At 40.9% G+C, this 27,961-nt stretch overlaps 1 protein-coding gene across 3 annotated transcripts; it reads left to right on the top strand.

The window, feature by feature from the left end:
• The first annotated feature begins 6,054 nt into the window (after positions 1–6,054).
• LOC108440005 (cytochrome P450 2B4-like) lies at positions 6,055–20,646 on the top strand. Of its 3 annotated transcripts, none has more exons than XM_017718692.2 (9): positions 6,055–6,310; positions 12,052–12,211; positions 12,365–12,517; positions 13,035–13,195; positions 13,472–13,645; positions 14,566–14,704; positions 15,046–15,233; positions 16,988–17,129; positions 18,961–20,646. In XM_017718692.2, exons 1-9 carry the CDS (start codon positions 6,116–6,118, stop codon positions 19,149–19,151), a joined length of 1,503 nt encoding a protein of 500 aa, XP_017574181.1. In that variant the 5' UTR covers positions 6,055–6,115; the 3' UTR covers positions 19,152–20,646. The 3 variants fall into 3 exon arrangements, with proteins under 3 accessions (XP_017574181.1, XP_017574179.1, XP_017574180.1); XM_017718690.2 differs by having other exon boundaries at positions 14,560–14,704; XM_017718691.2 differs by having other exon boundaries at positions 6,056–6,310; positions 14,563–14,704.
• Positions 20,647–27,961: the final 7,315 nt, after the last annotated feature.

Below are 27,961 nucleotides of genomic sequence, written 5' to 3'. Positions count from 1 at the left end.
TGGCAGACTGGACAGAGCTCTTCAAATAAAACCATAATTTCTGCAAACCCTGGTCTCCTGACTCTCTGTCTGTCGCAAGATCAAAGATTTACGTCATCTGTCATGTGTCTGATTAGCCATTGATAGATTATTATAGTATCATGAAGCCTTTAACATAGTACCTTATTGAAGAAATGACAGCACGTAGTCCATCTTCTACATTTTCCTCAAAAACACCCACTGATGATCCAGTCAAGGTGTCTTGCAATACACAGCACACACTGGGCAAGGCATGACATGTCAAGCGGTCTGTTCCCCAAGCTATCTGAGTGCTGTATGGAGTCATTCTGCTTAGTGAAGGCTTGGGCTATATTCAAATCACCGTATGTCTCAACTTCTCTGCAAAATGCTGAACACTGTGATAAAGGAGAGTTATATAGTTCAAAATTGGCCCTGTGGTAAAACACGAGTCTAGACTTCTTCTGGTTTACTGAGCGTTTCTCTTCTGACTTCATGACTAGTGTACTGAACCCAATGCCTGTTTTTTGACCATTGGTCTTTTGGATTTGCCCTTTTGATCTGGTTGCTTGTGTTTTTTTTTTTTGTTTTCTTTTCTTTTTCTTTGGTTTCTGATTTTGCATTTGCCCTGACTCTGTCCTTTCTCCCAAGTGTTCTCTCATTGAACCAACTGTCGTTTTTAAGATTGTCTTTCTGTGCTTGTTCAGAGTAACAGTTGGGCTGTGGGTTAGTTAGTGTGGTTCTGAGTGAGGTTGTATGGCTATTGGTGACCTTTTCTGCTATTCCCTCCGTCATTCACTAACCCTGGGCTGGGCAGTTCTTGCCGTTTGTTGAAGTGCCTGTTCAATAAAACAGCATTTCAGCTATATATGCATCACGTTCCACATCTTTCATGCCAAAGCCACAATATTTTTACATAATTTGAATTCACCAGCTGCCCTTTACATTGTTTAAAAAACTGTTCAGCAGTTCCCAACCTTTTCACTAGACTCTCTATGTAGGGCGAATTAGACGTAGCAAGAGTGTAACTGGTCTAGAATGTAGGGTTGTGTTGTGGCAGTCAGCCAGTAGATGGTGGTCTTTATCTTTGATGAATTTTGTCCTTTCTTTGCGTTATGATGCCCTTGAAGGGAACACTGAGCTTGAACAGTGAATGTAGTTAATATCAGAATTCCTTCCATTGAGCTTCCTCCATTTCTAAGAAAACAAACCAGCGACACTTTCTCCAGATTCAAACTGATCACTGACCTACAGTGCTACAGTGTATGGGGGGGGACCTATAGATCATATAACACATGCATTTGCAAGGCTTCACCAGACAGATTTATCAATTCTGTCATTTTTTATTAAATTGAATTGCCATATGTACCGAATACTGTAATAACTGCATTCTGATGATGTCCAAATGATTTTGAAAGCAAGGACTTTTTACTTTCTTCTTTAAAATATGTTTAAATCATCCAGGTAAACAAATAAATCTAATAGGCTAACACTTTAGAGCACAGTAAATTTCCACCATGAATCAGCCCATTTGAGTATGAGCTCAAGCCCAGAGAAGTCGGCAGTGTTTTTGACATGGTTACTCTGTTGCTCTGTTTAAATACAGGTAAAAGGTAATTTACAAACTATTGCTTTTTGCTGTTAATTGTATTTCACCAACTGCCCTGTGTCACGATTGGCTCTTCCCACTCCACGTGCCTTTTTGTTTTGGTTTGTCCATGTGTGTTTGTTTTGGTTTAGTAACTCTGCCTTGATTGTGTTCACCTGTCCCTCGTTACCCTTTGTTATTTAAGCCCTGTGTTTGCCCTTAGTGTTTGCTGGTCTTAGTCCTTGCCTTGTATGCTGTATTGGTCTATGTTTGTGTGCTTGAGTCTGTTTATAGTTTGTTTGTCATGTCTGACTCATGATCTGTCCGTATTGGTTCATTAACCCTGGACTGTTTTGACCACGACCCTGGATTTGCCCCTAATAAATCTCGCTTATCTCAGCGTATGCATCCGCCTCCGCTCTGCGTTACACCCTGGTGGTTTTGGACTTGGATTTGTGATTTTAATCAGAGAAAAATAGGACTCACTGGGTTTCCTTTTTTACAGACAATGTTGTATCATTTTTAAGAAGTACATACCCCTGTTGGTTTGGGGGCCGTGAGTGACTGCTCATACCAAGAAAGATATCATGTGTTAAACAAAACAGGGCTGAAAACAATTTATGCCATACTGTCATTTGCAAAAGTTTGAATATCCCCATCTAATTACATATTTTGTTGATTTGCTAAGTGAAATGAAGTCAACCCCTCAAGAAGTGAAGGTTTAGTTCATGCAAAGGCTTATTATTCTGAAAATACAGGGGCTTCAATGCACACCAGTGGCACTATTCCATGGTTATAGAAGTGTGTAATAAAACTTGGCTTGTTATAGGTGTTAATGTGGACTGCACAGAGAACTTATCAGCCCAGTTTTGTGCATTTTAGTGGACAATGTCTATCTAGATTTTTAGGGTTTATAGAGTAAAGATTGTTCTAGTAAACTATTAAAAACATATAAAGAAAACAATTTCTCTACATACTTGGATGGACAGTTAATTCTGTTTATTAGAGCGTTGCATAGGGATTCCATGCTGTGGATTTAGATTACATCTCTCAAGTTCAGATTCCTCAAAATTGATCTTTATCAAAACAAAGCAAGTGATGCAGAAAGTCACTCCCTCACACTAACAAAATGTTTCAATAATAGGTGAAATGCCAGATTTTGACGCAAGCTTGTATCAAAACACATCAGCATCATTGGGTCAGCCTAAGCAACGTTGCAAAGCTCTGTAATTAAAACCTGAAATAACATTTGCCCAAGTATTTAGACCTGTTTTGATGAGAGCCACTGCATCCTGAGTTTACTGGGTCATCCTTGATATTCTGATTAACGTTCACTTGTGCTAAGCTCATTGGACTGGACAGTATTCATAAAGAGGGGTGGAGCATGTGATAAAGTGCGTGTCATGTCTACCGGATCGGTATCCACAAAATACACTTTATGGGTAGTGTTGGGCGATTAGCCTTGGGCACAGGATGAGCCGAATGTAAAAATTGCAGGAAAGTAGAGGATCCTTTAGAGTGGGAATTTATTTCCACCACAACAGTGCAAGTATTTACAAGCACGCCAGACAAAAAAAATAATAAACAAACAAAAACAAATAACCTCTCATCAGAGGATTAAGACTAAATGACTACAAAGTCATGAAAGTCACCAGCAATGGATAGACTGTCTACCACAGTCTAGCTCAGTGTCAGCCATCCAACCTCTCCCCCAACCTCCATATCAGGTAGGTATTTATATGCTAAGCACCGCCCTTGAACATACCATGTTTGATAACAGGTAAGTTACATAATCAGTATATACACAAAAAGTACAATAACCAACAAACATGGGCAAAGGTAAAATCAAACATATTCCCAATGTCCAATAAAACCTCAGCAGTACATTATAAGCCCAGCACAATTAATAATGCACATTGTCCCCGTTCATGTAGGTCCACCAGCCCCCTCCCCTTCTACAGAGGATGAACTCACCCAGGTAAGTATAAGCAGAGCTAGCCCATAGGTACTCTTTTAGAACCCCACAGGTAAGTATGAACAGTGCCCCATTACAACAGGTAAGTATGCACACACAGGTTACTTAGATGGTAATGTGTAGGGATGCCGTACATCATTACAGAGCATTTGACCTCAACAACTATAGTCCTATCTTTAAATTACCATACCTAGCAAAAAATGTTTGGTTTCAAGGAGAAAACTAGCACTGTTACTGCCACCATTCTTATTTTAAATGACATGACTTTGGCTTCAGATAAAAAGAAGCGTGGTGCAGCCCTTTTTATTGATCTTTCAAATGCATTAAACACAGTGGGTCACATTACTTTTAAAAAGACTTGTTAATTTTGGTTTTGATCAAATTGCCCATCAGTGGTTTCTGAGCGACCTAATGGACAGACAGCAGCGTGTGACTGTGGGAGATCTGAATTTGTGCAGATTACAAAAGGTGTCCCACAAAGCTCAATCATGGGGTCTGTTCTGTTTTCAATGTATACTAATGATATTGTTTCTTCTTTAACTGAGTGTAATATGCCTCTTTACGTTGATCATACAGTTATGTTTTTTGTTCTGCAGGTACTATACATTTTGCTGTTAAACCCCTGCAGCACTGCTTTTGGTTTACAAGATACACTCAATCATGCATTATTTCTTAGTGCACATAAAGATCCTAATCTTTGCCAAATCATTTTTACCAAAAGTGGTATAAATCTTGAACGTGTCACAGCATATCTGAGGTTTACTTTGTTTAATCATTTGCAGTTCATTTGGAGTGTAATTTACACTTATCTATAATAATAATAATAATAATAATAATAATAATAATAATAATAATAATAATAATAATAATAATAAAAATAATAATAATAAATTTCTCTCACAAACCCAAGGTTGCTTCACATAGCATGGGCAGGAAACAAAAAAAAATAAATAAAAAGCGACAAAAAAAAATTGAGCTCCCATCTTCAATGAGATGTTTCTACTACATATTGGGACACAGCTTCTTATTACTGAATTCAGCTGTTTCAGCTACACGCATTGCTAACATGTGGATAAACTTAAACACATCGTATCAGTCGTACTGATGAGCTCAGTTACTTTAAACATAGGATGCTGCCTCTGCCACAAGTCAGTTTGTGAAATTTCAGTTCTGCTAGCTCTGCCCCTGTCAACCATAAGTGCTATTATTGTGAAATAAAAGTGTCTAGGAGCAACAACAGCTCACCCACAAAGCAGTAGGCCACAAAAACTCACAGAATGGGGCTGGCGAGTGCTGAAGTGCACAGTGTTTATCCTCTGTTGAATCGCTCACTAAAGAGTTACAAACGGCCTCTGTAAGCAACATCAGCAAAATAACTTTATTAGGAGCTTCACAAAATGGGTTTCCATGGCCGAGCAGCTAACAGTAAGATTTGGTAGTGGAGGGTTGATGCTATGGGGTTGTTCTTCAGGGGTTGGCTTAGAACCCTTAGTTCCAGTGAAGGGGAATCTTAATGGGTTAGTTGGACAGTTGTACACTTCCAACTTTGTGGGAACAGTTTCGGGGAAGAACCTTTTCTGTTCCTGCATGACTGAGCCCCAGTGCGCAAGCAAGGCCCATAAAGGCCTGTCTGGGTGAGTTTGGTGTGGAAGAGCTTGACTGACCCTCACAGAGCCCTGACCTCAACCCCATCGAACATCTTTGATATGAACTAGAGGGGAGGTTGCGAGCCAGGCCTTCTCGTCCAAATAAGTGTCTGGCCTCACAAATGCTCTTCTGGATGAATTCCCACAAACACATTCCGAAATCTTGTAGAAAGCTTCTCAGAAGAGTGGAGGCTGTTACACAGGCAAAGGAGGGACCAACTCCATATAATGCCTATGGATGTGTAGGGGTCTCTCTCTCTCATACACACACACACACACACACACACACACACACACTTGTACATTTTATTTTGTGTATTTCATTTTGTCCTTTATTCTAGATGGTAAATATATTAGAATATTACAGGCAGCTTTTTACACACTTCTACAGCTGGCACCACAGGAAGAAGAACCGGAAAGAACAGAGGAAACAGAGCTGTTTTACTGATTGTCACGTACTCTAGATGGACACGCCCCCTATGTTGAAACAGTGGTGTCTACAAGAGATTGCTGCAGTTCATTTAGTCACATCCTCACATTTTCTTCGTTTTGCCTGTGGACAATTACTTGCAAGGGTCACGTGGGGAGATCAATGACCTTAAAATGTAGGTTTTTAGAAATATAGATATTAAATCGGTTTGTAAGCAGTGTCTGACAGTTACATGCCAGGGAAATGACAGTTATGTTTTAAAGGGAAATCTTTTTTTCACCTCTTAACAAGTTACATCAAGACTCATCCTTAGGCATGCCCATGATCACGGAATCCTACACAAACAGCTATCATTTCTCAGAAGAAACTGGTTCTCCTTCTCTCTCTCTCTCTCTCTCTCGCTCTCTCTCTCTCCCCTCCCCTTCTGGTTTTAGTGTATAAAGCTGTGAGTGCCTGTGCTCTCCTAGTCATCTCTCAGAATGGAGTCTGTGCTGAGATATTTGGACTGGACGTCTGTGAGCTTGGCCCTGCTGGGTGGTCTGCTGTTTCTATTTCTGATGGAGAGTTTAAGGTTGAGCTCCTCCCGGAGCCGCAGCCCCCCTGGACCCAAACCACTTCCCTTCGTGGGTAACCTGCCCCAATTTGTGAAGGATCCAATGGCCTTCATCAGATCGGTCAGTTTTCTCCTTTTCTTCACCTGTTTAGCAGTTGTTAGCTGTATGTTCTGAGAAGATCCTGATGGTTCAAAGGGTTAAATTGCTGCAGTGATTAGCTATGCGTCTGTGCTGTGGATCAGGTGTAATGATGGTGGTAACGACTTTCTACCAGGTTTGATTAATTCTGGGAACTGTGATACCTGACACGTTTCATTCGTAGGCCCAAGAAAGCATCATTTGTGCTCTGTAAACATGGATTTGTGACTGAATATGGTTGTAAACATGCTGATTAGGGACAAGTTAGAAAAATTGAGTTTCAGTCAGGTTTTGGTTCCAACCAGAGTACAGAGACAGCATTGATTCACGTTATGAATGACCTTTTATTACTGGACCTCTTAAGAAAACTACACATTCCTTATAACCCGTACAAAACGCAGCAGCGCGCATCCTAACAAAAACAAAAAAGAGAAATCTCATCACTCCCGTTTTGAAAGAACTGCACTGGCTGCCTGTATCATTCAGGATAGATTTCAAGGCTCTGCGACTCGTCTTTAAAGCTCAAAACAGCCCTAAAACAGCTGCTGACATCACAGAGTGTCTGTTCCGGCATGTAATCTAAGATCTGCAGATAGTGGCCTACTACAGACACCCTCTGTACAAGACCGAAAAAGTGGAGAGGCTCTTTCAGTTTCTAAACTGTGGAACTCCTTTTATTAGACAGTCAAGCTCAGTGCTCACTTTTAAGAAGCACCTAAAAACGTGTCTCTTTAAATGAGCATTTAATTAAAACTGAATGTCTTGTGGTTTTATTTTTATCTTGTAATTTAATCTTCTTTTTCTTCTCATTCTAATTAAATGCTGATAATCTCTTCTATAAATATTCTGTTAAAATGCTATAAAAATTATTATTATTATTATTATTATTATTATTATTATTTTTATGGCAAAATGATACCTACCTACTAGATAGTGCTGATCTTTCTAACTTAGTTGTCTTCATACTGGTTGTAAAGGATGCTTTCCACGTGTCACCATGTCACAATGCTACGTGGCCACCACGGGTGGTGCTTTTCTGCCAGCACCACAGCAAATGTCATAGCAGAAACTGACTTTAGGCAGTGTCTGCATTCCTGACGAATTTGCTCAGGTTCTGCTGGCCCTCGGGGGGTAAGAGGTAACAGGTGTCTCCGGCTGATCAGCTTTGAAGCAACAACTTGACCATAGCTTCCTGGAGCGCTAAGTGGACACCGCAAATGTAATCCTCAGGTGTATTTACTGCTGGTTGGAAATGCAGGTGAAGGCAAATCGGTCCTACATAAATATAATGATGCTTTAAGTACTATTATAAAACCGATAGGTCGGTCCTAAAATCTGGTTTGCTGAGCTGTATTCAAAGCTACTGTAAAATACCAGATATACACACACCTGTGGCCGCCTAAAGCAGCTGAAGTCTGTATTACTATGCCACGTAATTAAATATCCTTGCACTGTTAATGGAATTATCTTTCAATCTTATGCTGCTCGCATGGACACCTGAGTGTGCTGATGGAGTAAGAACCCATTTCTGTTTAAACTAGGGGCTGACCATTTATTTTCTGAACTAGATCTAAGCTGCTCAGCGGCTAACATTTACATCATTTGGCAGACTCTCTTATCCAGAGCGACTTCCAACTTGATCATTTTACACAGGTAGGTGAAGGCGGTGTTAGGAGTCTTGCCCAAGGAGTCTTATTGGTTTAGTGTAGGGTGCTTGCCCAGGAGGGAGTCTGCAGCATAGAAGGCAGAGATGTTACCCACTACACTAACCAACCACACAATAGGTTAAAACAACTTCATTATTAATATCACAGGCTAGAATTAAAGTACTTACAACATGATTTGCTGCACACACTTCCAAAGTCAGAAGTCAGACCAATCCCAGGCTGAATCCTAAATGCCTTACATTCTCCCTAAATAGTGTTCCAACTATGGATGTTTTGACATCCTAGCTTCTACAGCCAAATAGCGCATTGTGTGTCAATTATGGATGTGGCTGAATCCTAAATTACCATATTTATTTTTTGGCTACATTTTGCTCGGTTGGGGTGCATGAGCCAGTATTTAAATGCACTATGTAGAGAGCAGGGAGCCATTTGAGATTCAGCCTCAGCGTAGGAAGAGGGGCACCACTGAATTGGTGCTACATAAGACCTGCAGTGGTAGTTTGGTGACCAATAATGATTGAGAAATTATGGTATGAAACAGTGCTGTGTAACCATACGTTAATTATTATATGACAAAAGTTCATGGAATGGCCGCAGTGTACAGCGATGGGCGACCAAACGTTCTCTAATTCAGCAGTCCATGGTTGCTTTGTGTAAACGCTTGGCTCCTCCCACTCACCTTGTTGTGTTTTCTTCCCGGTAGTTCATGTGCTTTTTTGGTTTGGTTTTCACAATCCTGCCCCCTTGTTTCATGACTCCGCCCCTGATTGTTTCCACCCGTTTCCCACCTATCCCTCATTATCCTGCCGTATATTTAAGCCCTGTGTTTGCCCCGATCTGTGTTGGTCTTTGTACTAACAAACATCAAACAGATGTACTGTTCCAAGTTCGCGTATCTCAGGGCTGTTTCAATCCTACAACTCCAAAAGAAGTTCATCAAAAAAGAAAGCAAAGTAGCCCCAGGACTGTAATGTCTGAGTAGGCCGTATGTGTCAATCCTGTCCAAACATACTCCACTCCTGCAGGGCAGGTCTAAGTCAACAACAATGTCCTTTATATCTATATAGATTATATCTGTATTTGGAATGACTTCACTGGAAAACTCACGTAACCACATGTAAAAGAACATGGATCTAACCTCATCATCTTCCTGAAGAGATACCACCTCCCTCTGAGCTCTAAAACTGGCTTGAACATAGTACATCACTATAGAAATGACAGTCCACATAGTTTGTCTCCCGCATTTCACTGGAAAACACCCACTAATGATAGTCCTGGTATCGATATTACAATACACAGCACACACTGGGCAAGGCATGGCATGTCAAGCAGTCTGTCCCTCAAGCTATCTGAGTGCTGTATGAAGTTATTCTTCTCAATAAAGGCTTGGGTTATATTCAAAATCACTATGTCTCAACTTCTTGGGAAAAGTGCTGAACACTGGGAGAATGGCGAGTCATATAGTTCAAAATCGACCCTGTGGTAAAACACGAGTCTAGACTCAAACAATTTTAATCAAAGCTTGGATTCATTCAGGTGTGTGGAACTTTGGGTGGACAATAATTGCACACCTGTGCTAAAGCAGCAGTTCTCAATCCATTTTCCTGCATCTTGTTTGTTAACATGATAGTTGGTTGTCCATGTTTTGCTTTATCTCTGCTCCCCTGAATACCTGAGCTCTCCCTTCTCCCCAATTTAGTCGTTTCCAATTCCACCCGCTACTTAGGACTCTCCAAACCACACGAAACTACCAACACTAGGAGGGTGAAGGCAGCACAGGCTTCCTCCGAGACCTGTGAAACCAGCCACCACTTCTTTTTGACCTGCTGCTCATGCAACGTCATGGGACAGCCAAACGCTCTCAGAGGAAACTGCTGACCTCTGCTGACCGCCAGATCTGTTGTGTCAGCTAACAGATGCCTGCGCTAACTAGTATCACGTTGATTGATGGGGGAGAAGGAGGGGCCATCCTACCCACACAGAGAGAGCGAGGCCAGTTGTGCTCTCTTGGTCTCCCGGCTACAGACGCCTGTAGCATCCCCGGGATCGAACTCGATCTCCTGATGACAGGGCCAATGCTTAGACGGTCGCCCCACTCGGGAGCCCTGAGTACCAGTTTCATAACTGGATTATGAACCACTGTTCAGGTGATCAGACCTGTCCAGGGTGTATCCTACCTTCTACCCAATGACAGCTGGGACAGCTGATAACTGAGAACTATAAACCGTTCAGCTAACAAACCTGAAAAATGTCTGCCCTTCAGATCTTAGCAGCTACTGCGGCCACCATCTCAAAATTCTAGATTAGGTAAAAATGTTTTAGTAGCACTTTATAAATAAGATGAGGTAAGAAGTGATATGGAAATGATATGGAAATATTATGGTAATACATTTTAGTTACCTAAAAATGACATGCTAATTTTCTAATTGTTAATAAGACAGTAGATTAGTCATTTTAACAACAGGTAATAATATGGAAAAATAATGGTAACAAACTTTGGCTTCTTATTCTCCAGGGTGAATTTTGGTTTTTCCATCTGAATTTACGTGACCAAATCATAAGGAAAATTATTCAGTAACTGCATGAAATAAATTCAAGTTTTTATTTAAGTAATTTATTTATTTACTCATTTATGTTGATCATAAAAGTTCCCCTCGTATTAACAGAACATGTGTTTTATGATCTCCACGTCACTATACGCTTACAATTTACTGCTGAAAGCCAAAAATCTTAAGACGCTCTTTGTGTTATTTTCTAAAAGTGATGTTTCCAGAGCAGATCACTGAAGAGACGCCGTCTGTTTATAGTTTAGAGCCCAGATTTGGGGAAAAACGGGTCGACTTTCAGCTTCTTTTATTATAAGGGTTTAAAATGACATCACCATCTATTTGACTGGAGAGGAAAAACAATTAATAATTTTTTTATTATTTATTTTTCAAGTACATATAAAATGTGGAAAGTACTAAACAATTATTGAGTCATTCTAGCTCCCTGTTCTCTTCTTAACATGTTTTATTATATTATGTTGCATCCAGCTCTTACAGCACACCTGCTTAACCTATAAACCCAGTTCTATGAAATTATTGTGTTTTTACAGTTTTAGAGATATTACCCTAAAATGAATTGATGTATTAGTGCTGTAAAGTACTGATTCACTTGTGGCTTTGACTCTTAACTATTGTGTTTAAATGGTCAGGCACAGTGCGATGTACAGACATCTACTGAATGTTAAATGTTATTAAAGCTGAAAATGCAAACTTACTTCTTGCTTCTTAGTTACTGCATCTCATCAGGTGATTACATCAGAATAATGTGACTAAATGTTTTGAAATGATCAATGCAGGCCCACTTACACACGGGTGTACTTACTCAGGTACAGAGTCACAATGAAATTCACAGAATTTCCACAGAGCTGGAAAATGTAGCATCACATGTTCCTGTCATGTTACCTGTTAATAACATACTGTTACTCTATTGTAAAGCACAGCTCTCGCAAGAGGGTTAATAATTAGTTTAAAACTCAAACCACACCACATATAGCTTTACATGCATGTTTATATCTTTATCTTTATCTTATTACTTATCAATAAGTAGAAAATTACTATAGAATTCATAATCATTGCAACTGGCTACCGTTATCCATTTTATCCCAAACCTATTATCACTTCAACTTAACATTAAGATTAAGTGACCCTTATTAGTCCCACAATGGGGAAATGTCACCTCCGCAATCTGACCCATCCATGCAGTGAAACACCAGATACACTAGGGGACAGTGAGCACCCTTGCCTGGAACAGTGGGCAGCCCTGTCCACAGTGTTAGGTGTCTTGCTCAAGGGCACCTCAGTCATGTCCTGTTGGCTCAGGGAATCAAACCAGCGACCTTCCAGTTGCAAGGTTGGTTCCCTAACCTCCAGCCCACGAGTGCCCCAACTTGTTATTTATTAAGAACTAGGCAATTAGCATGTGATTTTTAGATATAACGTATGATATTACACTTTTATTACCTGCTTATTACTAACCTGTAATGTGCTATCAATGTTTTTTCCTCTGCAGATGACGAAATATGGTGATATGTGCTCCATGTATCTAAGCAGGAAGCCAACGATTGTGCTGAACAACATGCAGATAGTGAAAGAAGCATTCGCTCAGAACGGGGCCGCATTTTCTGGAAGGCCGTTCGTACCGTTAATGAACTGGATCACCGATGGCTATGGTCAGCATCACATGGCTCATTAACTTCTTTGCACTTCTTTAACAACTGCTTGTACGATTTTACTTTGTAGCCAACTAATAATCCCCCTTGCTGTCCCTGCCTCTAACACTCTATCATCATCTGTCCATTTCTTTCTGTCTCTGCCTCTCTCAGGTATCGTGATGGTCACATATGGTGACTCTTGGAAACAGCAGCGTCGCTTTGCTCTGCACACGCTGCGCAACTTCGGTCTGGGCAAGAAAACGGTGGAGGAACGTGTGGCTGAAGAGGCGCGATACCTCATCGGAGAGATGCTCAAACAGGAAGGTACTAAAATTCTCAATGGATTAGTGATAGTTGATCTAATCTACAGCTGGAACTGAGGGCTGAGGTGTACAACCTTCTTAAACCTCCAGGACTTTGTGGCTCAAAATGACTCATCTTACACTTTGTTTAGTCAATTTCCAATTCTTGCTCTTTAAAACAAGTGGGTAAATGGCATAGAAAGTGTGGTTTCTACATTGTTCAATTGATTCCATATTTATGTTTGAAAGGGGAAGGGTAGATAATTCAATATTCATTTTATTTGGTTTATTTTGGTTATTTAATTGAGCTATATTTGTGGACTCTATAATATAGAAGTATATTGTCTGTCAAAATTTGTTTGCTGACTGTTTGCCCAAGTCAAGTTCCATACTTATCACTTTGCACAGCAGAACTGGTCGATATACATTTGTAATAACACTTCAGTACCAGTGATAATATTTAGAACATTTTATAAAAATTGATGGCCAGGGTTCTGTTATTATGTTCAATTTTTTTTCTCCTGCTCTTTTATTTGAAGGGAAGGCTTTTTATCCCCTCCACCCCATTCTGAATGCAGTTTCCAACATAATCTGCTCCATCGTCTTCGGAGACCGCTTCGAGTATGAAAACAAACGCTTTGCTAAGCTGCTGGAAATTATGAATCAGAGCATGCGACTCGGTGCATCACCTGTAGGAAAGGTAACAATCGGCAAGAACTTTCCTGATGACCTCTTATTGCTACTGAGTCAGTGTTATCAATGGTGCTTGAGAGACAAAAGGGCACAAAATGATACAATTTACATATGAATTATAGTTGTTTTTAATTGTCTCTATGTTTAAGTTTCTATCTACACTGAAATGATTATATATATATATATATATATATATATATATATATATATATATATATATATATATATATATATATATATATATTCATTCATGGAACATGGAAACATTTTTTTTTTTTTGCAGATCTTCAACTTGCTCCCAGTAATAAAATACTTTCCGGGCCCACACCAGACGATGTTGCAGAATGCCATTTCCTTCAAGGTATTTATCCGCGAGGCTGTTGAGGAGCACAGGCTGATTCTGGACCCTGAAAATCCCCGGGACTTTATTGATGCCTACCTGATCGAGATGTCCAAGGTGAGAAGCCATACATTCTGATAGAAGCAGTAAGCAGAGACCTCAGGGATCCTAACTGCACCTCACTGTATAGTTCTCCTGCACATCCAGCCCACGGGTCCCTGCTCAGCTACCCCGCTATGTGCCTCCTTGGCCAGCCACTTGGTTCCCTACTAAGGAACTGAGAGGCATGCTGAGCTCAATTACTTCCTTGGCCAGCCCTCTAGTTTCCCGACTAGAAGGCCTCCAGTTCCACGCTTGTCTGGCCCCCAGTTCCCTAGCTCCTTGTTCGGGTGGCCCCCAGTTCTTTGTAAGATACAGTAGCCCAAAGTCTTCTGATCAGTTAGCCTATGTTTCCTGTCAATAGGTTTAGTCCAGCCCTTGTCATCTATGCCCCGTTAATGTTTCTGTTCCTGTCCCTGCCTGTACTTGTCCCCCAATCCCCATTATCTATCCTGGCCTGCTTTGAATTCAGTTCATCTACTGAACACAGTGAAGGTTTGGTATCTAACACAGTTTCCTGTTCAACCCAGTTCTTTCCAAAATAAGTAAATGAAAAGACAACAATTATGTTGTTCTAGTATATTTTGTTATTGTCCAATTGATAGACAATTGAACTTTAGTGTACTAACCAAAAATAAATAAATTAATGAAAAAAAATGTTGGTTAGCATAGATGACCAATCAACAGCTGTGTTTACTAATAGTACTAATAAAAAATAAAAATAAAAAAAAATCAGGACCAGAATCTGAGTTCAAGTTCTAGACTAAGAGGCCACAGCACTGCCAGTAACACTGGTAGTAGAATCTGTCTCTGTGAAAACAGTTCAATTTCAAAAGCCAAGTTTTTATTCCTCTGCATTCTACAGAGAATCAGTCTTTCCATCAACTTTGTCTTTTCTAGTACAGATAAACAAAACAGTATCTTGTTTCAAGCAGCAGGAGTCAAAGGAAAACTCCACATTCCATGAAGATAACTTGATTATGTCCGTTGCTGACCTCTTCTTTGCTGGGACGGACACTGCGGCAACTACTCTCAGATGGGGCCTCATTTACATGATGGACCACCCTGATGTGCAAGGTACCATGAGAGGACAAATGGGCTGATTTCATACACTTGGGTGTGATGTGGGGAATTAAAAATATCAGTCAAGTTTAGTCAACAATTTATGGCTTGCTATGTTTTTTTTTGTTATATTACCTTTAAATTAGCTGAATATTTTAAGAAATGTATAAATATCTGATGGGAATTGAATGAATAGCAATAATTTTACTTTGATTAAAATTTCAAACTTCTAAGAATTTACAGTTGCTTAGTAACCCAATTTTACTATGGCTGTATGTGCTTTGTTGTCATTTACTCTCTTTCCTGTACTCCGTCTCTCCCCCATACTCCCCTGTTCACCCACTTGACCACATCAGAGCGCTGTCACGAGGAGATCATTCGAGTGCTGGGTTGGGACCGCTCTCCCTGCATGGAAGACCGTGCCAGCCTCCCATACACTTATGCCACTGTGCATGAGATCCAGCGCTATGCAAACGTCGTTCCTCTAAGCGTAGTGCATGAGACCACAGAGCCAACACAGCTGCAAGGATACCACCTGCCCAAGGTAACGATGGAGAGATTAGAATGAGTCGTAGATGGAAATGGATTGATTGGTCATGGAAGGATGGAGGAATTGTAAATTTGGTTGATCCAGAAAGTTGGTGAAATATAGGATTTGTAGATTGGGCCAAGAGATGGAGGAAATGTGCATTGGATTGCCCCAGAAAGATTAGCAAAATGAAGGAACTGTACATTGAGTCAATCCAGAAAGATCACAAAAACCAATGAAAACCCTTGGATCAAAAAATGGCAGAGCTGTAAAATGGATTGAGGGATGGAAGCATTGTAGAGTGGATTATTTTTTGCCAGGTTGCAGGTCACTTTCCAGCTCAGTGGTTTGTGCTGTACTAAAGAACAGCAGATCACAGTTCCCCCCCAGGATTTCCAACAGGTATCCTTGCTTAGTTGTACAGGCAGGGTATATGAAGATAATGCAATCAGAAGCACCAACACAGGAACAGATTGATGGTCTCTGCTCCTCTGCAAGCCATGCATGGCTGGCAGGATGCAATGAAGACTCCTCCTAAGCTGGATGCCCATATTGCACTTATTGACCTTTTGAGGGCCTTTGTCACAATTGATCATGGTCAACTTTTAGTTACATTAGCCTTCTCTTGGTATCTCCAATTATTCATGCTTGTCCTTCATAGCTATCTGATGGGAAGACAACAAGCTGTACATTGGGGAAACTGTATGTCCTTGGCATAAGGTAGATAGATAGATAGATAGATAGATAGATAGATACTTTATTGATCCCGAAGGAAATTTAGCAAATTTAGGTGTCTACGCTGTAAGGATGGGTTATCACCTCTCCTTTTTTTATTTTTAAATATACTACATGTGTGAAACCCATCAAGTATGGTGATGATCTGTCCTTGAACGAGCTGCTGATGGGATCTCTTCCTGGACAGATGCAATCTGCTTTTGATCCAGTGAGGCCAGATTACCTCAACAAAATGCTTTAAAAAACAAAGAAGACATTAACAGATTCAGGAAGCCTCAGAACAGACCTGACCCTCCTACCGTGCTCAGATGAGCTCAGATCTGGCACCAGATAACCATCTCTCTACATCAGAGTCCAACCTCACAAACATTACTTGAGGGTTGCTAAGCATGCAGGCCTCCCACCAGATGTACTACTTGACATTTATCTAACTACCAGGAAAGAGATCAGCAGCATCCTACTGTACTTGAGACACCCCTTTCATGTGCATTTGCCTGTATAATCAGACTATTACTCCTGATGGAACAGCAGGACATTTGTGTGGATGTTGAGCTGCACAAAAATACACCAGCTTTCTTTCTTGCCAAGAGTTCTAAACTATTACAGTGACATTTTTGATTGTTTGCAACTGAGTGTGGGCTAATTTAATGCACTTTATTAAGAAGCACTGCTTCATTTGGTTGATGTCTTATTTCATGCCCTTAAGTGTCATGTTCCATCCATCCATCCATCCATCCATCCATCCATTTTCTAAGCCGCTTCTCCGTCAGGGTCGTGGAGGGTGCTGGAGCCTATCCCAGCAGTCTAAGTGTCATGTTAATGATGTTTATTAATGGATACAAACTTTTACCTTTGGACTTTAATTGAGGAATGGATTGATCCAGAAAGATCTGAAAATGGAATCATTCTGGATTGGATTGAGGGATAGAGGATTAGTAGGTTGGATTGATCCTGGAAGATCTTTAAACAAAAGGAATTATAGATTGCATGGCGGAATTTAATTACAAATATATTATGAATATTTTCCATGGCAGGGAACAATGATTCTACCCAACCTGACTGCAATCTTGGCTGACAAAGAGCACTGGAAGTATCCAGATACATTCAACCCAGAGAACTTTCTGGACGAGAAGGGACAGTTCTGCAAAAACGACTTCTTTCTGCCTTTTTCTCTGGGTGAGTGTACTAGTGTCTACAAAACAAGAGTTAATTGTCTAAATGCTTTTTACAAATGCTCTATGGTTAAGATTCATTTCATTGACATGACTGACATACTTGGAGTCCTACAAGTATGAAAGACCTTTGCAAAAATCTAGAAATTTTGCAAGCAAATGCAAAAAAAAAAACAAACTTCCAGTGCGACGCTCAAGCATGTTTGATCACATGCTACTTAAACCACCGGCACTGTTGTTAACATCTAGTTTCAGTTTCAGTTCTTCTTTAACTTGCCCACGTCTACTGTGAGCCAACACTCGGATGTGCATCACAACTACGTTACACAACTGACCACTCACAGCAGAAGCGGAGGAGGCAACAGTGAGGACTGTTCAAACAGAACGCACTCGCAGTTAAGCTTCGCTAATGTAGTACCTAAAGTGTATTTACTGTTAACAAATGCATGTTAATGCAGGTCTGCACTTCACGTGAAAACAATGGAAACTGATGGCAACAATGGTAGTTCTTACTCGTTTACTTAATATGATCCACCCAAAATATATGGAAACAGTTATCGTTCTTATGTCGCTAAAGGTGGTGGTTTCCTAGAGTCCAAAAAAAGTTATGTTTTTAATATTGTATCTTTATATAGTTTGATAAGAGTCATGTGACAATCTGTAATTAATGCCACTGAAAATGCAGTATTTAAATTTTGAACATTTTTAGTGCCAGTGGCTCTTTGTTATTTCCTGATGAATGAAGCAATAGAAATGCTCAGAATCTACTCACAATAAATCATTTCTCCATTAAACTCCACCAAACGTTGAGCTACCTTTTGGGAGAGACCAGAAATGAAGTTTTGTTCCAACAGTTATAAAGTGTCAGCTCGTAGTTCTAGCTTTGCTATGGGGTGGCAAGGGAGGCGGACCCAAGATGAAATCCCGTGAGGAAGGGTGTTAAATAAATTTGAGGTAATGGGATGTAAATTTGGCATGTGGAGAATGAGGTGAGCCAGACACGAACTGCTGATGTTGTGACCAGTAGTCTGTGGGTTTACCAGGAAAAAGGGCAAACAAAGGAAACGCTGAAAGCAGCTCAAATAATGGCTGAACTAGAAACGTGAAATAAAAGATAATGAGAAAATAAAAGACTCTTCCACTGTAATTCTGGAGGGAAGGCAGAATTTGTTTAACTTGTTGCTCTTAGAGGAGCAAACGCCTTTTTTATAGCTTGTGTTTTTTGTTGTTTTGAGCAATTTTGGGGCAACTACTCTCTTTGTTTTTTTCCAGGACCTTTTTTGCTTTTATTTTTTCTTTTTGTCTAAATACCCACCTGGGCTGCGTACCATACCGGTCACCCCTCTACAAAGGTGTGACAAAGGGCTGCTGTTTGCCATGGCTAAGTAGAGGAGTCCACAGGTGTGTCAGGTTGGGCCTAATCAGCCCGAGGGCTTCTGGGAACTGGTGTTCCCTGAAGCTATGGCACTTTGCCACCATCGCCCTCTGCTGGCAGCCAGTGGTGAAGGCTGGGCACCTTGCAGCCATGCTCTCTGCATGCAGCTGGCGGCTCAGGCTGGGCACCTTGCCGCCATCGCCCTCTGCTGGCGGCAGGTGGTGCAAGCTGGACCCTTACAAGCTTTGGCGGTCTTGGACAGTGCACAGAACTACAGTGTGTGATCTTTGCATAAGAGAATTTAAAAAGGCAAAAGCTGAACATCTGGAAAAATACAGTTCCATTTCAGCCACTATATGGAGAATTTCCTGCTGTCCTTTTTTATAGGAAAAAAGTATGAACAGTGTGTGTGTGTGTGTGTGTGTGAGGGTTAATGTCCATTATTGTGTGTACACTGCAGGTCCGAGGGTCTGTCTGGGTGAGAATCTAGCCAGAACTGAGCTCTTCATCTTCTTCACCTCTCTGCTCCAGCGGTTAAAGTTCTCATGGCCTCCTGGAGCTCCACCAGCAAACATGGATGGCTTGGTGGGCACTGTCCGCTCTCCATTTCCCTTCAATACAGTCTGCCGCAGCAGGGAGACCACCCACTGAATCAGACCGTGGTGTACAGAAAACAAAACCTGCTTTTGGATTTTTGGAGCATTTCTACTCCGCATGAGTAGAAATGTTTCTGTGCAGTTTCACTTTTACCTCATTACATTTTGAGAAGTAAATATTTAATTTCCTGAGAGGTTTTTAGTTTTTGCTTCTACTTAATGTCAAACGTTAGTGTTGTGTGGCTCTTGTAGTCGAAGGTTCGACAATTTGTGTGTAAATTAAGAGAAAACAAATGGGTTGCTCTAAGACTAAGAAGACCCTCCTCCTGCCTCTTCTTTGAACGTTCCAGCTCCACCCCCTCATTATTCCCAACACCCGTGGCTTGTCGTGCTAATTTGCCTATGGTTTTTGTATTTTTTGTAATTCATGGCTGAGGCCAACTGTGCCTTGTTAGTCCTTACAGTGTTTGACTTGTACCTTCTTTGTTTGTTGATAGTTGATGAATTTGCCTGCATTTTACATCTTGATTCATCCGATAAAAGTACTTGTCAACATGTGAATATTTGATTCAGCGATTAGAGTTTTCTTTAAATAACAAACACAATGCAAATTTTGTTGATTAGTTAATTAGAAGGTAGAATAAGGTTTAATTTAAAAACATTGAAGGACACTTTACACTTTACTTGAAGAGTGTCTACATAACACAATCATTACTTCATAACATCTATATATATATATATATCTAGCCCCAAGAGGCCAGAGAGAAAAGAATTTACACCACAAATCACACTACAATGAAGCACCACAAACCCCAAAAAAATACGAATACATGAAACTACTCCACACTCATCACTCCAAATAATAATGCCAGGACTCTTATAGTTCACCCCAGTAGCATAGCCCAATTATTAATAAACCTGGTTGTCCCACTGAACTGACATTCTCTGAGGGTTAATGTTGCACTGTGAACCCAGACATTGATGAATGTCTGTTTGGCCTTTACCTCAAAAGTGATGGAAGACTGAGACGCATGTTACGTGAGCCTTTAAATAGCAATGCAAAGCAGTTTACATGCATTCATGTGGCTGTCCAACATCTACAGAGAACGGGTGAGGATTCCGGCCCCGTAAATTCCTTCACGCGATCCCATCACCACACTAAGATTCCGTTAAATGATTGTTCTCAGCATATTTATGAGAAATTTACTGTCCATATGGTAAAATAACATGTAAATCAACAAATGCTTAAGTAAAACACAATTGAAAGGGATTGAAATATACGTGAAAAGTGCCTCATTGTCAAAGCGCTTAATGACTAAAGGGATAAAGCAAGGTCAATTTTATTTTGCCTGTCCAGGATTTTTATTTTTAAAATTGTATCTCTGTAAAACGACCACATCAATATCATGTAAAACATGTAGACTTGATTTAAACATTCATGCAGACGTTATGGGGTGTTTATGTAAGATGTTTTGAATGCGTTATGTAGATATCCTTCAGCTAAAGTGTTACTTTTTATACTTCAATAAAAGGATTTGACTCTGTGGAAATAGGATTGCAACCGATGGGTTCATAGTAATGAATGACCTCATATGTGGAACACGAGGGTTCGAATCCCTGCTCAGGCAGTAACGCAGGGATTTTGCGGTTTCATTTGGCACAAGTGCCTAAAACGTGCTGTAAATTAAATGAAGTGTAATTCACGTCACGGGTACCCTTACTCCCCCCATTGAGCCCCTGCGCTCCACAATGTCTTTGCTTAGATCTCCATGCGTACACAAAGCATGTGAAACAGAAAACACTGGTATCCAATACGACAGTGTAAAAGACCAGACTAACCGGTGTTAACACCAATATTTATTTACTTATTCAACACTTTCCATGACAAACACATAGAACACTTGTAATTCTAAGCACTTTCCAAACTTTTTTAACCAACACCACATAATTTATCTTATACATTATAAAAATAATTTATTAATTTTTTTTTTTACACCACATTCATTTCATGAACAGCATTTCATTAATACAAAGACCGGCCAATAAAAACAAGATTTTTTCTGACAATTAAACCAGTGCAGTATTTCTTCAATCCACCACAGGAGGGTGCAGTTGAGCTTTTAGTCTGATTTGGAACCAGCCCACCATTCACAACAAGCTTGAGATAAATGAAGTACATAAAACTGGTCTTAGATCAGCTGAAAAATGAGCTGCCACCATCCACTGAGCACTGTGTGTTACAAAAATGTAAAAAACAGACTTTGAAGTTAAGAGAAACTTTAATCTAACTTTACTCAGACACTTGTCTGCACAATTCATTCTTCACAACTTTGTGGTGTTTACAGTTTTGGTCCTGATCCTGGAATGTCATTGGTTTGTAACTGTCCCATAAAAAAGCAGCTGGTTTTAAGTTACTGGACTGTCCATGTTAAGGGTGTTTTTAATCTCTCTCTCTTTTGCATTCCACATAGTGGCACAATTAGAGGCAGTAAATGATCACCGTCATCCATTCTGCACCCTGAAGATGTTACCTTACATTAAGCCTTTGTTTATCAAATTTTATATTTCTTTAGAATTTTTGCAAAAAAATGGTTTGATGTGAAATGCTGTATGAGAATGGGCCGCCATGGTGGTGATAGGAACCAGACGTCTAAAGAGTTCAATGCTGGTTTTGAGTATTCTCCCTCATGCCTGAGGGTGCTTTCACACATTCCTCGTTTAGTCTGGATTTTTCGGGCTTTTCATTTTGGTCTGAACCAAAAGAGCAGGTGTATTAGGTGCCTTGGACCACGGTCCAGACCACTGACCAAAAGAGCCAAAGAAGGTGGTCTTGGTCCAGATCAAACTGAATATGGTTTGGTTCCTTTCTAGTGTGAAACCACTTTCTAGATGGTTCCTACTTTAGAATCTATTACAGGAAGTTGAAGCAGGCCATCATCACCTATTAACCCTTCACGAAGCCATGGGGCCACCAGCAGGCCCGAGGTTCCACTACACACTTCCAATCGTTTCCATTGAGGTTCTTGTAGTTACTGAATAATAAGGCTTAGTATGAAATAAGCCTGGAATGTTAAGGGTTTAAACAACAGAAGAAAAAGAACCAAGAGGAGTAAAATGAGTCATGGCAGCTCATTAGGAAGGAGGAGATTAAATATATAACTAATTTGGTCCACTGAAAAGGTAAAAGTCAGAAAAACGCATGAAAAAACGCTTCAAAAATGCAAGCAAATATAAACAGCTACCTGCCAAATGATCAACATGCCAACGCCAGATGCTCCCCTACAAAACAGAGTTAAGTATAATGAGCCACAGCTCATGCAGACAATGACGACAGGATGAGGTGCATGTCGCAAAGTTTTTGGTGCACTCGCTAAATGCAACGTAAAACCAGAACTGACCGGATTAAATTTATACAGGAAGATTAACTCAAAAGAGGCCCCCAGTATTCTGTAATAACTCTCGCCAGGACCGAAACAGTGTGCAATGAGCTTCTCAGTATATGAAGTATTGAACCAGCTGGGAAGCCCCTGCGTCGGGGCGATGAGGTAGGAGCCGGACAGCCGTTGTGACGTTTAACCTCCGTTTGCTACTTTCCAGGTCCACACCCTGGTACCCCTTCACGTGTCTGATCATTTCCAGCATCGCATATAATGCAATTGATTACACGTACGTCAAGGTATATAACGCATTTTTTTGGGTTAGACTGCTTCCAGTGAAGTTACTTTCCAGTGAATCTCCCTGTACAATGCAGCAAAAACATGAACCTTGGTCCAGATGTTCAGGTATAAAAACACACTTAGATACTGAGATTATATGATTGATTTTAGCCTAAAGCTTAATTTTCAGTGCTTTAAATCTCTAAATCTGGATTTTTTTCTCCAAATTTTCCACTAATGTACTATGCTCAAAATTCCATATAAACACTCAGAAGACTCGTGTGGGTTCTCTGGTGGTTCTGGATGGTAAATAAAGTGTCTATATTTGTATATTATAGTTGTAGTCATGACCACCCCTGGTTCCCATCACCACCACTGTAAAGACATTGGAATGACGTTCACATCCTGATGATTTAATACGGGATGATATGGGAATTTAATAAGGAATTTGTGTTTAATATCCTAGTTCGTTTGCTCACTATTGGCAAAATGAAACTAATAAAGAATCTCTAGGTGGGACAGAGTGAGGAGTATCTTCGGGATAAAAGTATTGTTAAGGTTGCGTCCCTCGTTTCTATCCCGTAGCCGAGTTTGCCGTGAAATGTTCGGTAGTAAAATGATTTGTAATCTCGCTCATCTTTAAGAAACAAAATGTAGGAAGGTGATAACAGCCATTAAGAAAACATTCACCAGAGGCCGATACGTCATAGGCTGGAATGTCTGCGAAGACGGACAAGCTGGACTATTTTCTTAATACAGATCACATTTTTAAAAAGTGATGGAAGTATAGACGCCAGCATCCACAGAACCCGGGGGCTTCTGTGAAGGGGCTACCACCACCCTGAAGAAACTCCCGGTCAGGAGAAGAATCATCTCCCATCCCCTCTAAGAGACAGGAGGGAGGACACGGGTCTGGACACCAACTCCCTGCAGCTGGACCACACTGGGCATGGAGGCCAGCAGGTGCCGGACAGAGGGATGGCTTTTGAGTATATGCGGGTCCAGGAGGAGCGGACAGGACCTGCGAGCCTTCGTCAGCGACACTCCAGCAGGGTACCTGGCCAGAAGACTTCTTAGGGAAACAATCAGCATCGAGACACGGGGGTCTGTAGGTGTCCCTAGGAGAGAGATAGACAGTAGAACTTTAGATTCATGGCACTGATGCTGTTTTAAGTTGGAGGCCTAATATACCTGTAATGTGGAGCAAGGATGTGGATGCATATGCGGAGATAAGCGAGATTTATTAAGGGCCAATCCAAAATCAGGGTCCAGGGTCATAGAGCCAACACAGAGAGATCGGCGGGCGGGGGGGGGGGGGGGGGGGGGGGCAGCAGAACAGGCCAACAAAGACCCACCAAGACAAGGGGCAAACACAGGGCTTAAATACACATGGAAAACGAGGGACAGGTGGAAAACAGGTGGTGACAATCAGGGGCGGAGTCATGAAACGAGGAGGCAGGACTAGAAAACCAAAACAAAGGGGCACCTGGAGTAGTGGGAGGAGCCAACCGTGACAATACGATAAAAAGTACCATTATCAAGAAGGAAATATCAAGATATTCATCACACAGTTGAAGGACGCAGTTGAATCACAGTGATGTCCACATGTAATTAGCAAAGACTTCACTATAAACTCACACTAGCAAACAGAATCAAATCTTTAGTTCGTTAAAAATAAAGCGAGCAATGAAAGACTTCTATATATGTAGCTTCTTCGTCTTTCGGCTGCTCCCTTTAGGGGTCGCCACAGCGGATCATCTGCCTCCATCTTGCCCTATCCACTGCCTCCTCTACTTTCACACCAACCATCTCCATGTCCACCTTCACTACATCCATAAACCTTCTCTGAGGTCTACTTCTTCTCCTTCTACCCGGCAGCTCCATCTCCAACATTCTTTGCCCAATATCTCCACTATTCCTCCTCAACACATGTCCAGAACATCTCAACCTGGCCTCTCTGGCTTTATCTCCAAACTGCTCCACCTTCACCGTCCCTCTGATCTGCTCGTTTCTAATCTTGTCCATCCTTGTCACTCAGGGCAAAATAACCTACACCTGTGTTTATTATCACCTACTTAAAGAATAAGCGTGTTCATTTATACTCATACCACTTTAAAATGACACAAGTTTCAATAGAGGTTAATAACTGAATGAATTATATCCAAAACGATTGATCATGATTATTTGTACCGAACTGAGTTCTGATTTTATCGTTTATTTAGTCATGTACTAAATAAGGGCTACGAAAGGTTTAATCTGAGCTCTAAAAGTACAACGAATCATGACTGTCTACATCCATATTATTAAAATATTCCCCTGATTCAAAGTCATTATTTAGGTTGAATAAAATGAGCTAACCTACTTGTTTCTACATCAGGTTTTTTTGGTTGATCTGATGTGACATTTTTATAGCGTATCATTTTAAATGGTTCCACTGGAAGCTTAATTAAAGAACCAAAACTGGTTCTTCAATGGCACCAAGAACCAACACCTTCTGGCACCTTCATTTTCAAGAGCGAACCTGTGATTAATCGCGATTAATTGTGTCCAGATGTGCGATTATCTAAGGTGGCTGATCATAGATCTGGGACATATGGCGATATTTATCGTCACCGTGATAAATGACATCATGTAGCAGCTGAAGACTTTATTCAGCCCAGACAAGTGACACTGACTCCAAGAACTGTCCATTCAAAGTGTTTATTCGGGTTGAATTAGACTAGTTAATCTACTTCTTACCACTCAATGTTTAGGTTGATCGGATGAGACGTACTTATTTATTTATTTATTTATTTATTTATTTATTTGGACTTTGTCTCTTTAACTTATCAGATGTCAGGGGAAAAAAACAAATATCATCACATGCTCTGTACTGTAAAAATAAATTAAATAAATTAATAAATAAAGTTCTTGAAGTTTGGCGATCTGATATATATAGTTTTGATATATAGTTCATTATATCCAGAATCACGATGATATAACACTCGATTAATCGCCACTGAATCAGCTGACCGACAGACCGACACACCGACACACCGACAGACGGACAGACGCGACTGTTTATCGAACAGCCCTCACTGACGGCGCACAGAAGCGCTCGAGCCCCTCAGGACCTCCGCATTTCTGTCCGTATGATTGAATACGTGCACAGGTCCAGGAGTGAAGCTCGTGCGCGACTCACCGCTGTGGAAATCGGGCGGCAGGTTCGCGAGCGCCGCGTCTCTGTAGGATCTGACCGCAGGTCCAGCAGGTCCAGCGGGTCCAGCGGCTCCGGTCCCCTGCGTCATCACTGCCTCCTGACGGGAACCGTGAAGCAGGTCTGAGAGCCGAAGAGCCGCAGCAGAAACACACAGAGCCGTTAAAACTGCGCTGAACTCACCTCGAGCGGCGGATCAACTCTCCCAGCGTCCTCGCTCGCGCTGCGCGCGCTTCCTCTTTCGTTTCAGTGGAAAAGCCTCGCGCTTTCGATTCGTCACGAAGGGAAGAAGCGCGAGTCTCACCGCCTTCGACCCGGGGCCGGGCGACCTGCCGGTCCAGCAGCGTCCAGCAGCGTCCAGCCAATAAACGCATTCATAAATACACACATTAATACACACACACACACACGCACACACACACACACACACACACACACACACACACACACACATTAATACACACACACACACACACACACACACACACACACATTAATACACACACACACACACACACACATTAATACACACACACACACACACACACACACACACACATTAATACACACACACACACACACACACACATTAATACACACATACACACATTAATACACACATTAATACACACATACATAAATATATACATAAAAAATAAATGCATACATAAATACATATATACATACATATATAAATGCGTGCGTACATATACATACATATATGCATACAAACATACATACATACAGATGTACACACGTGCATACATAAATAAAAGCAAAAATAAAGCAGAGGTCAACTTTCTAACTCTCAGGTTCAACCTGCTGAAATCTCCAAACCGCTGATGTCTTGGCCTTCAGAATGTTTCAGGCAAGTACTGCACTTGCCACTAGATGGCGGTGTCGACCTTCTGCGTGTATTGTCACTGTCATGTTCACGTCGAGATGTACATGGAGACAGTCCAGCCCTGACTTTCTGAACACTGAATCGATTTTTGCCACATTTGTTCTGATTGTTAGAAATTTCTAAATTCTATTTAAATTAAATTTCTAATTTACACACCACTTTATCCATAAAACTGCTCGGACCCCGGCGCCTGGCTGTACACGAGCTGTCAGAATTGTAGTGAGCGAGGTAACAGCCGTTTCTGAGTCAGTGAAGTGATATTCACAGTTACATGTATGTATTTATTTGACGTATAGAGGTTGGGGTAGTCCTCAAAACACAGCAGGTCACAGCAGGTCAAACACATCACAAATCAACATGTTCATGATGTAAAATTAAAACTGTTCCCAAATTTTAAAACTAGCTGTTATAAAATCAGCTTTTAATGCAAACACATGGCAGATGTAAATCTGAGTGGACGCTAGGGGGACCAGACACACCCATTTACATTACTTATCATTATAATACACATATACAACCCCATGGACTGAGTTGGGACGCTGTGCAGAATGTAAATAAAAACAGGATGCAATGATATGCAAATCATGGTAACCATATTTTTAAAGGCAAATATTACAAAGACAAAGACAACACAGCAGATGTTGAATCTAATTCTTTTGATACCAACTACAAGTTCCAAAAAAGTTGGGACGGGGGGCATGTTTACCACTGTGTCCCATCACCTCTTCCTTTAACAGCACTTTGTAAGCATTTTGGAACTGAGGAGTGCAACTGCTGTAATTTTGAAAGTGAAATGTTTCCCCATTATTGTTTGATGTAGGATTTCAGCTGCTTAACAGTTCAGGAACTTGCTTTGTTTCAAAATGTGACCAAAAGTTTCCAATGGATGGCAGGTCTGGACTGCAGGCAGAGCGACGCTGTTCTAATAAACGCAGAAAGTGGTTTGTCATTGTCTTGCTGAAATAATCAAGGCCTTACCTGATAAAGACGTCGTCTGGATGGCAGCATATTTTACCAAAACACGTATATATTGTTTGGCATTAATGGAGCCTTCAGAGATGTGCATGTCAAACATACCATGTGCACTAATGACCCCCTATCATCCATCC

The sequence above is a fragment of the Pygocentrus nattereri genome, chromosome 9 (assembly GCF_015220715.1).
Source record: "Pygocentrus nattereri isolate fPygNat1 chromosome 9, fPygNat1.pri, whole genome shotgun sequence".
Classification (NCBI taxonomy): Eukaryota; Metazoa; Chordata; class Actinopteri; order Characiformes; family Serrasalmidae; genus Pygocentrus; species Pygocentrus nattereri.
The sequence above is the reverse complement of the archived record's forward strand: the minus strand, read 5'-3'. Positions and strand labels throughout refer to the sequence as shown.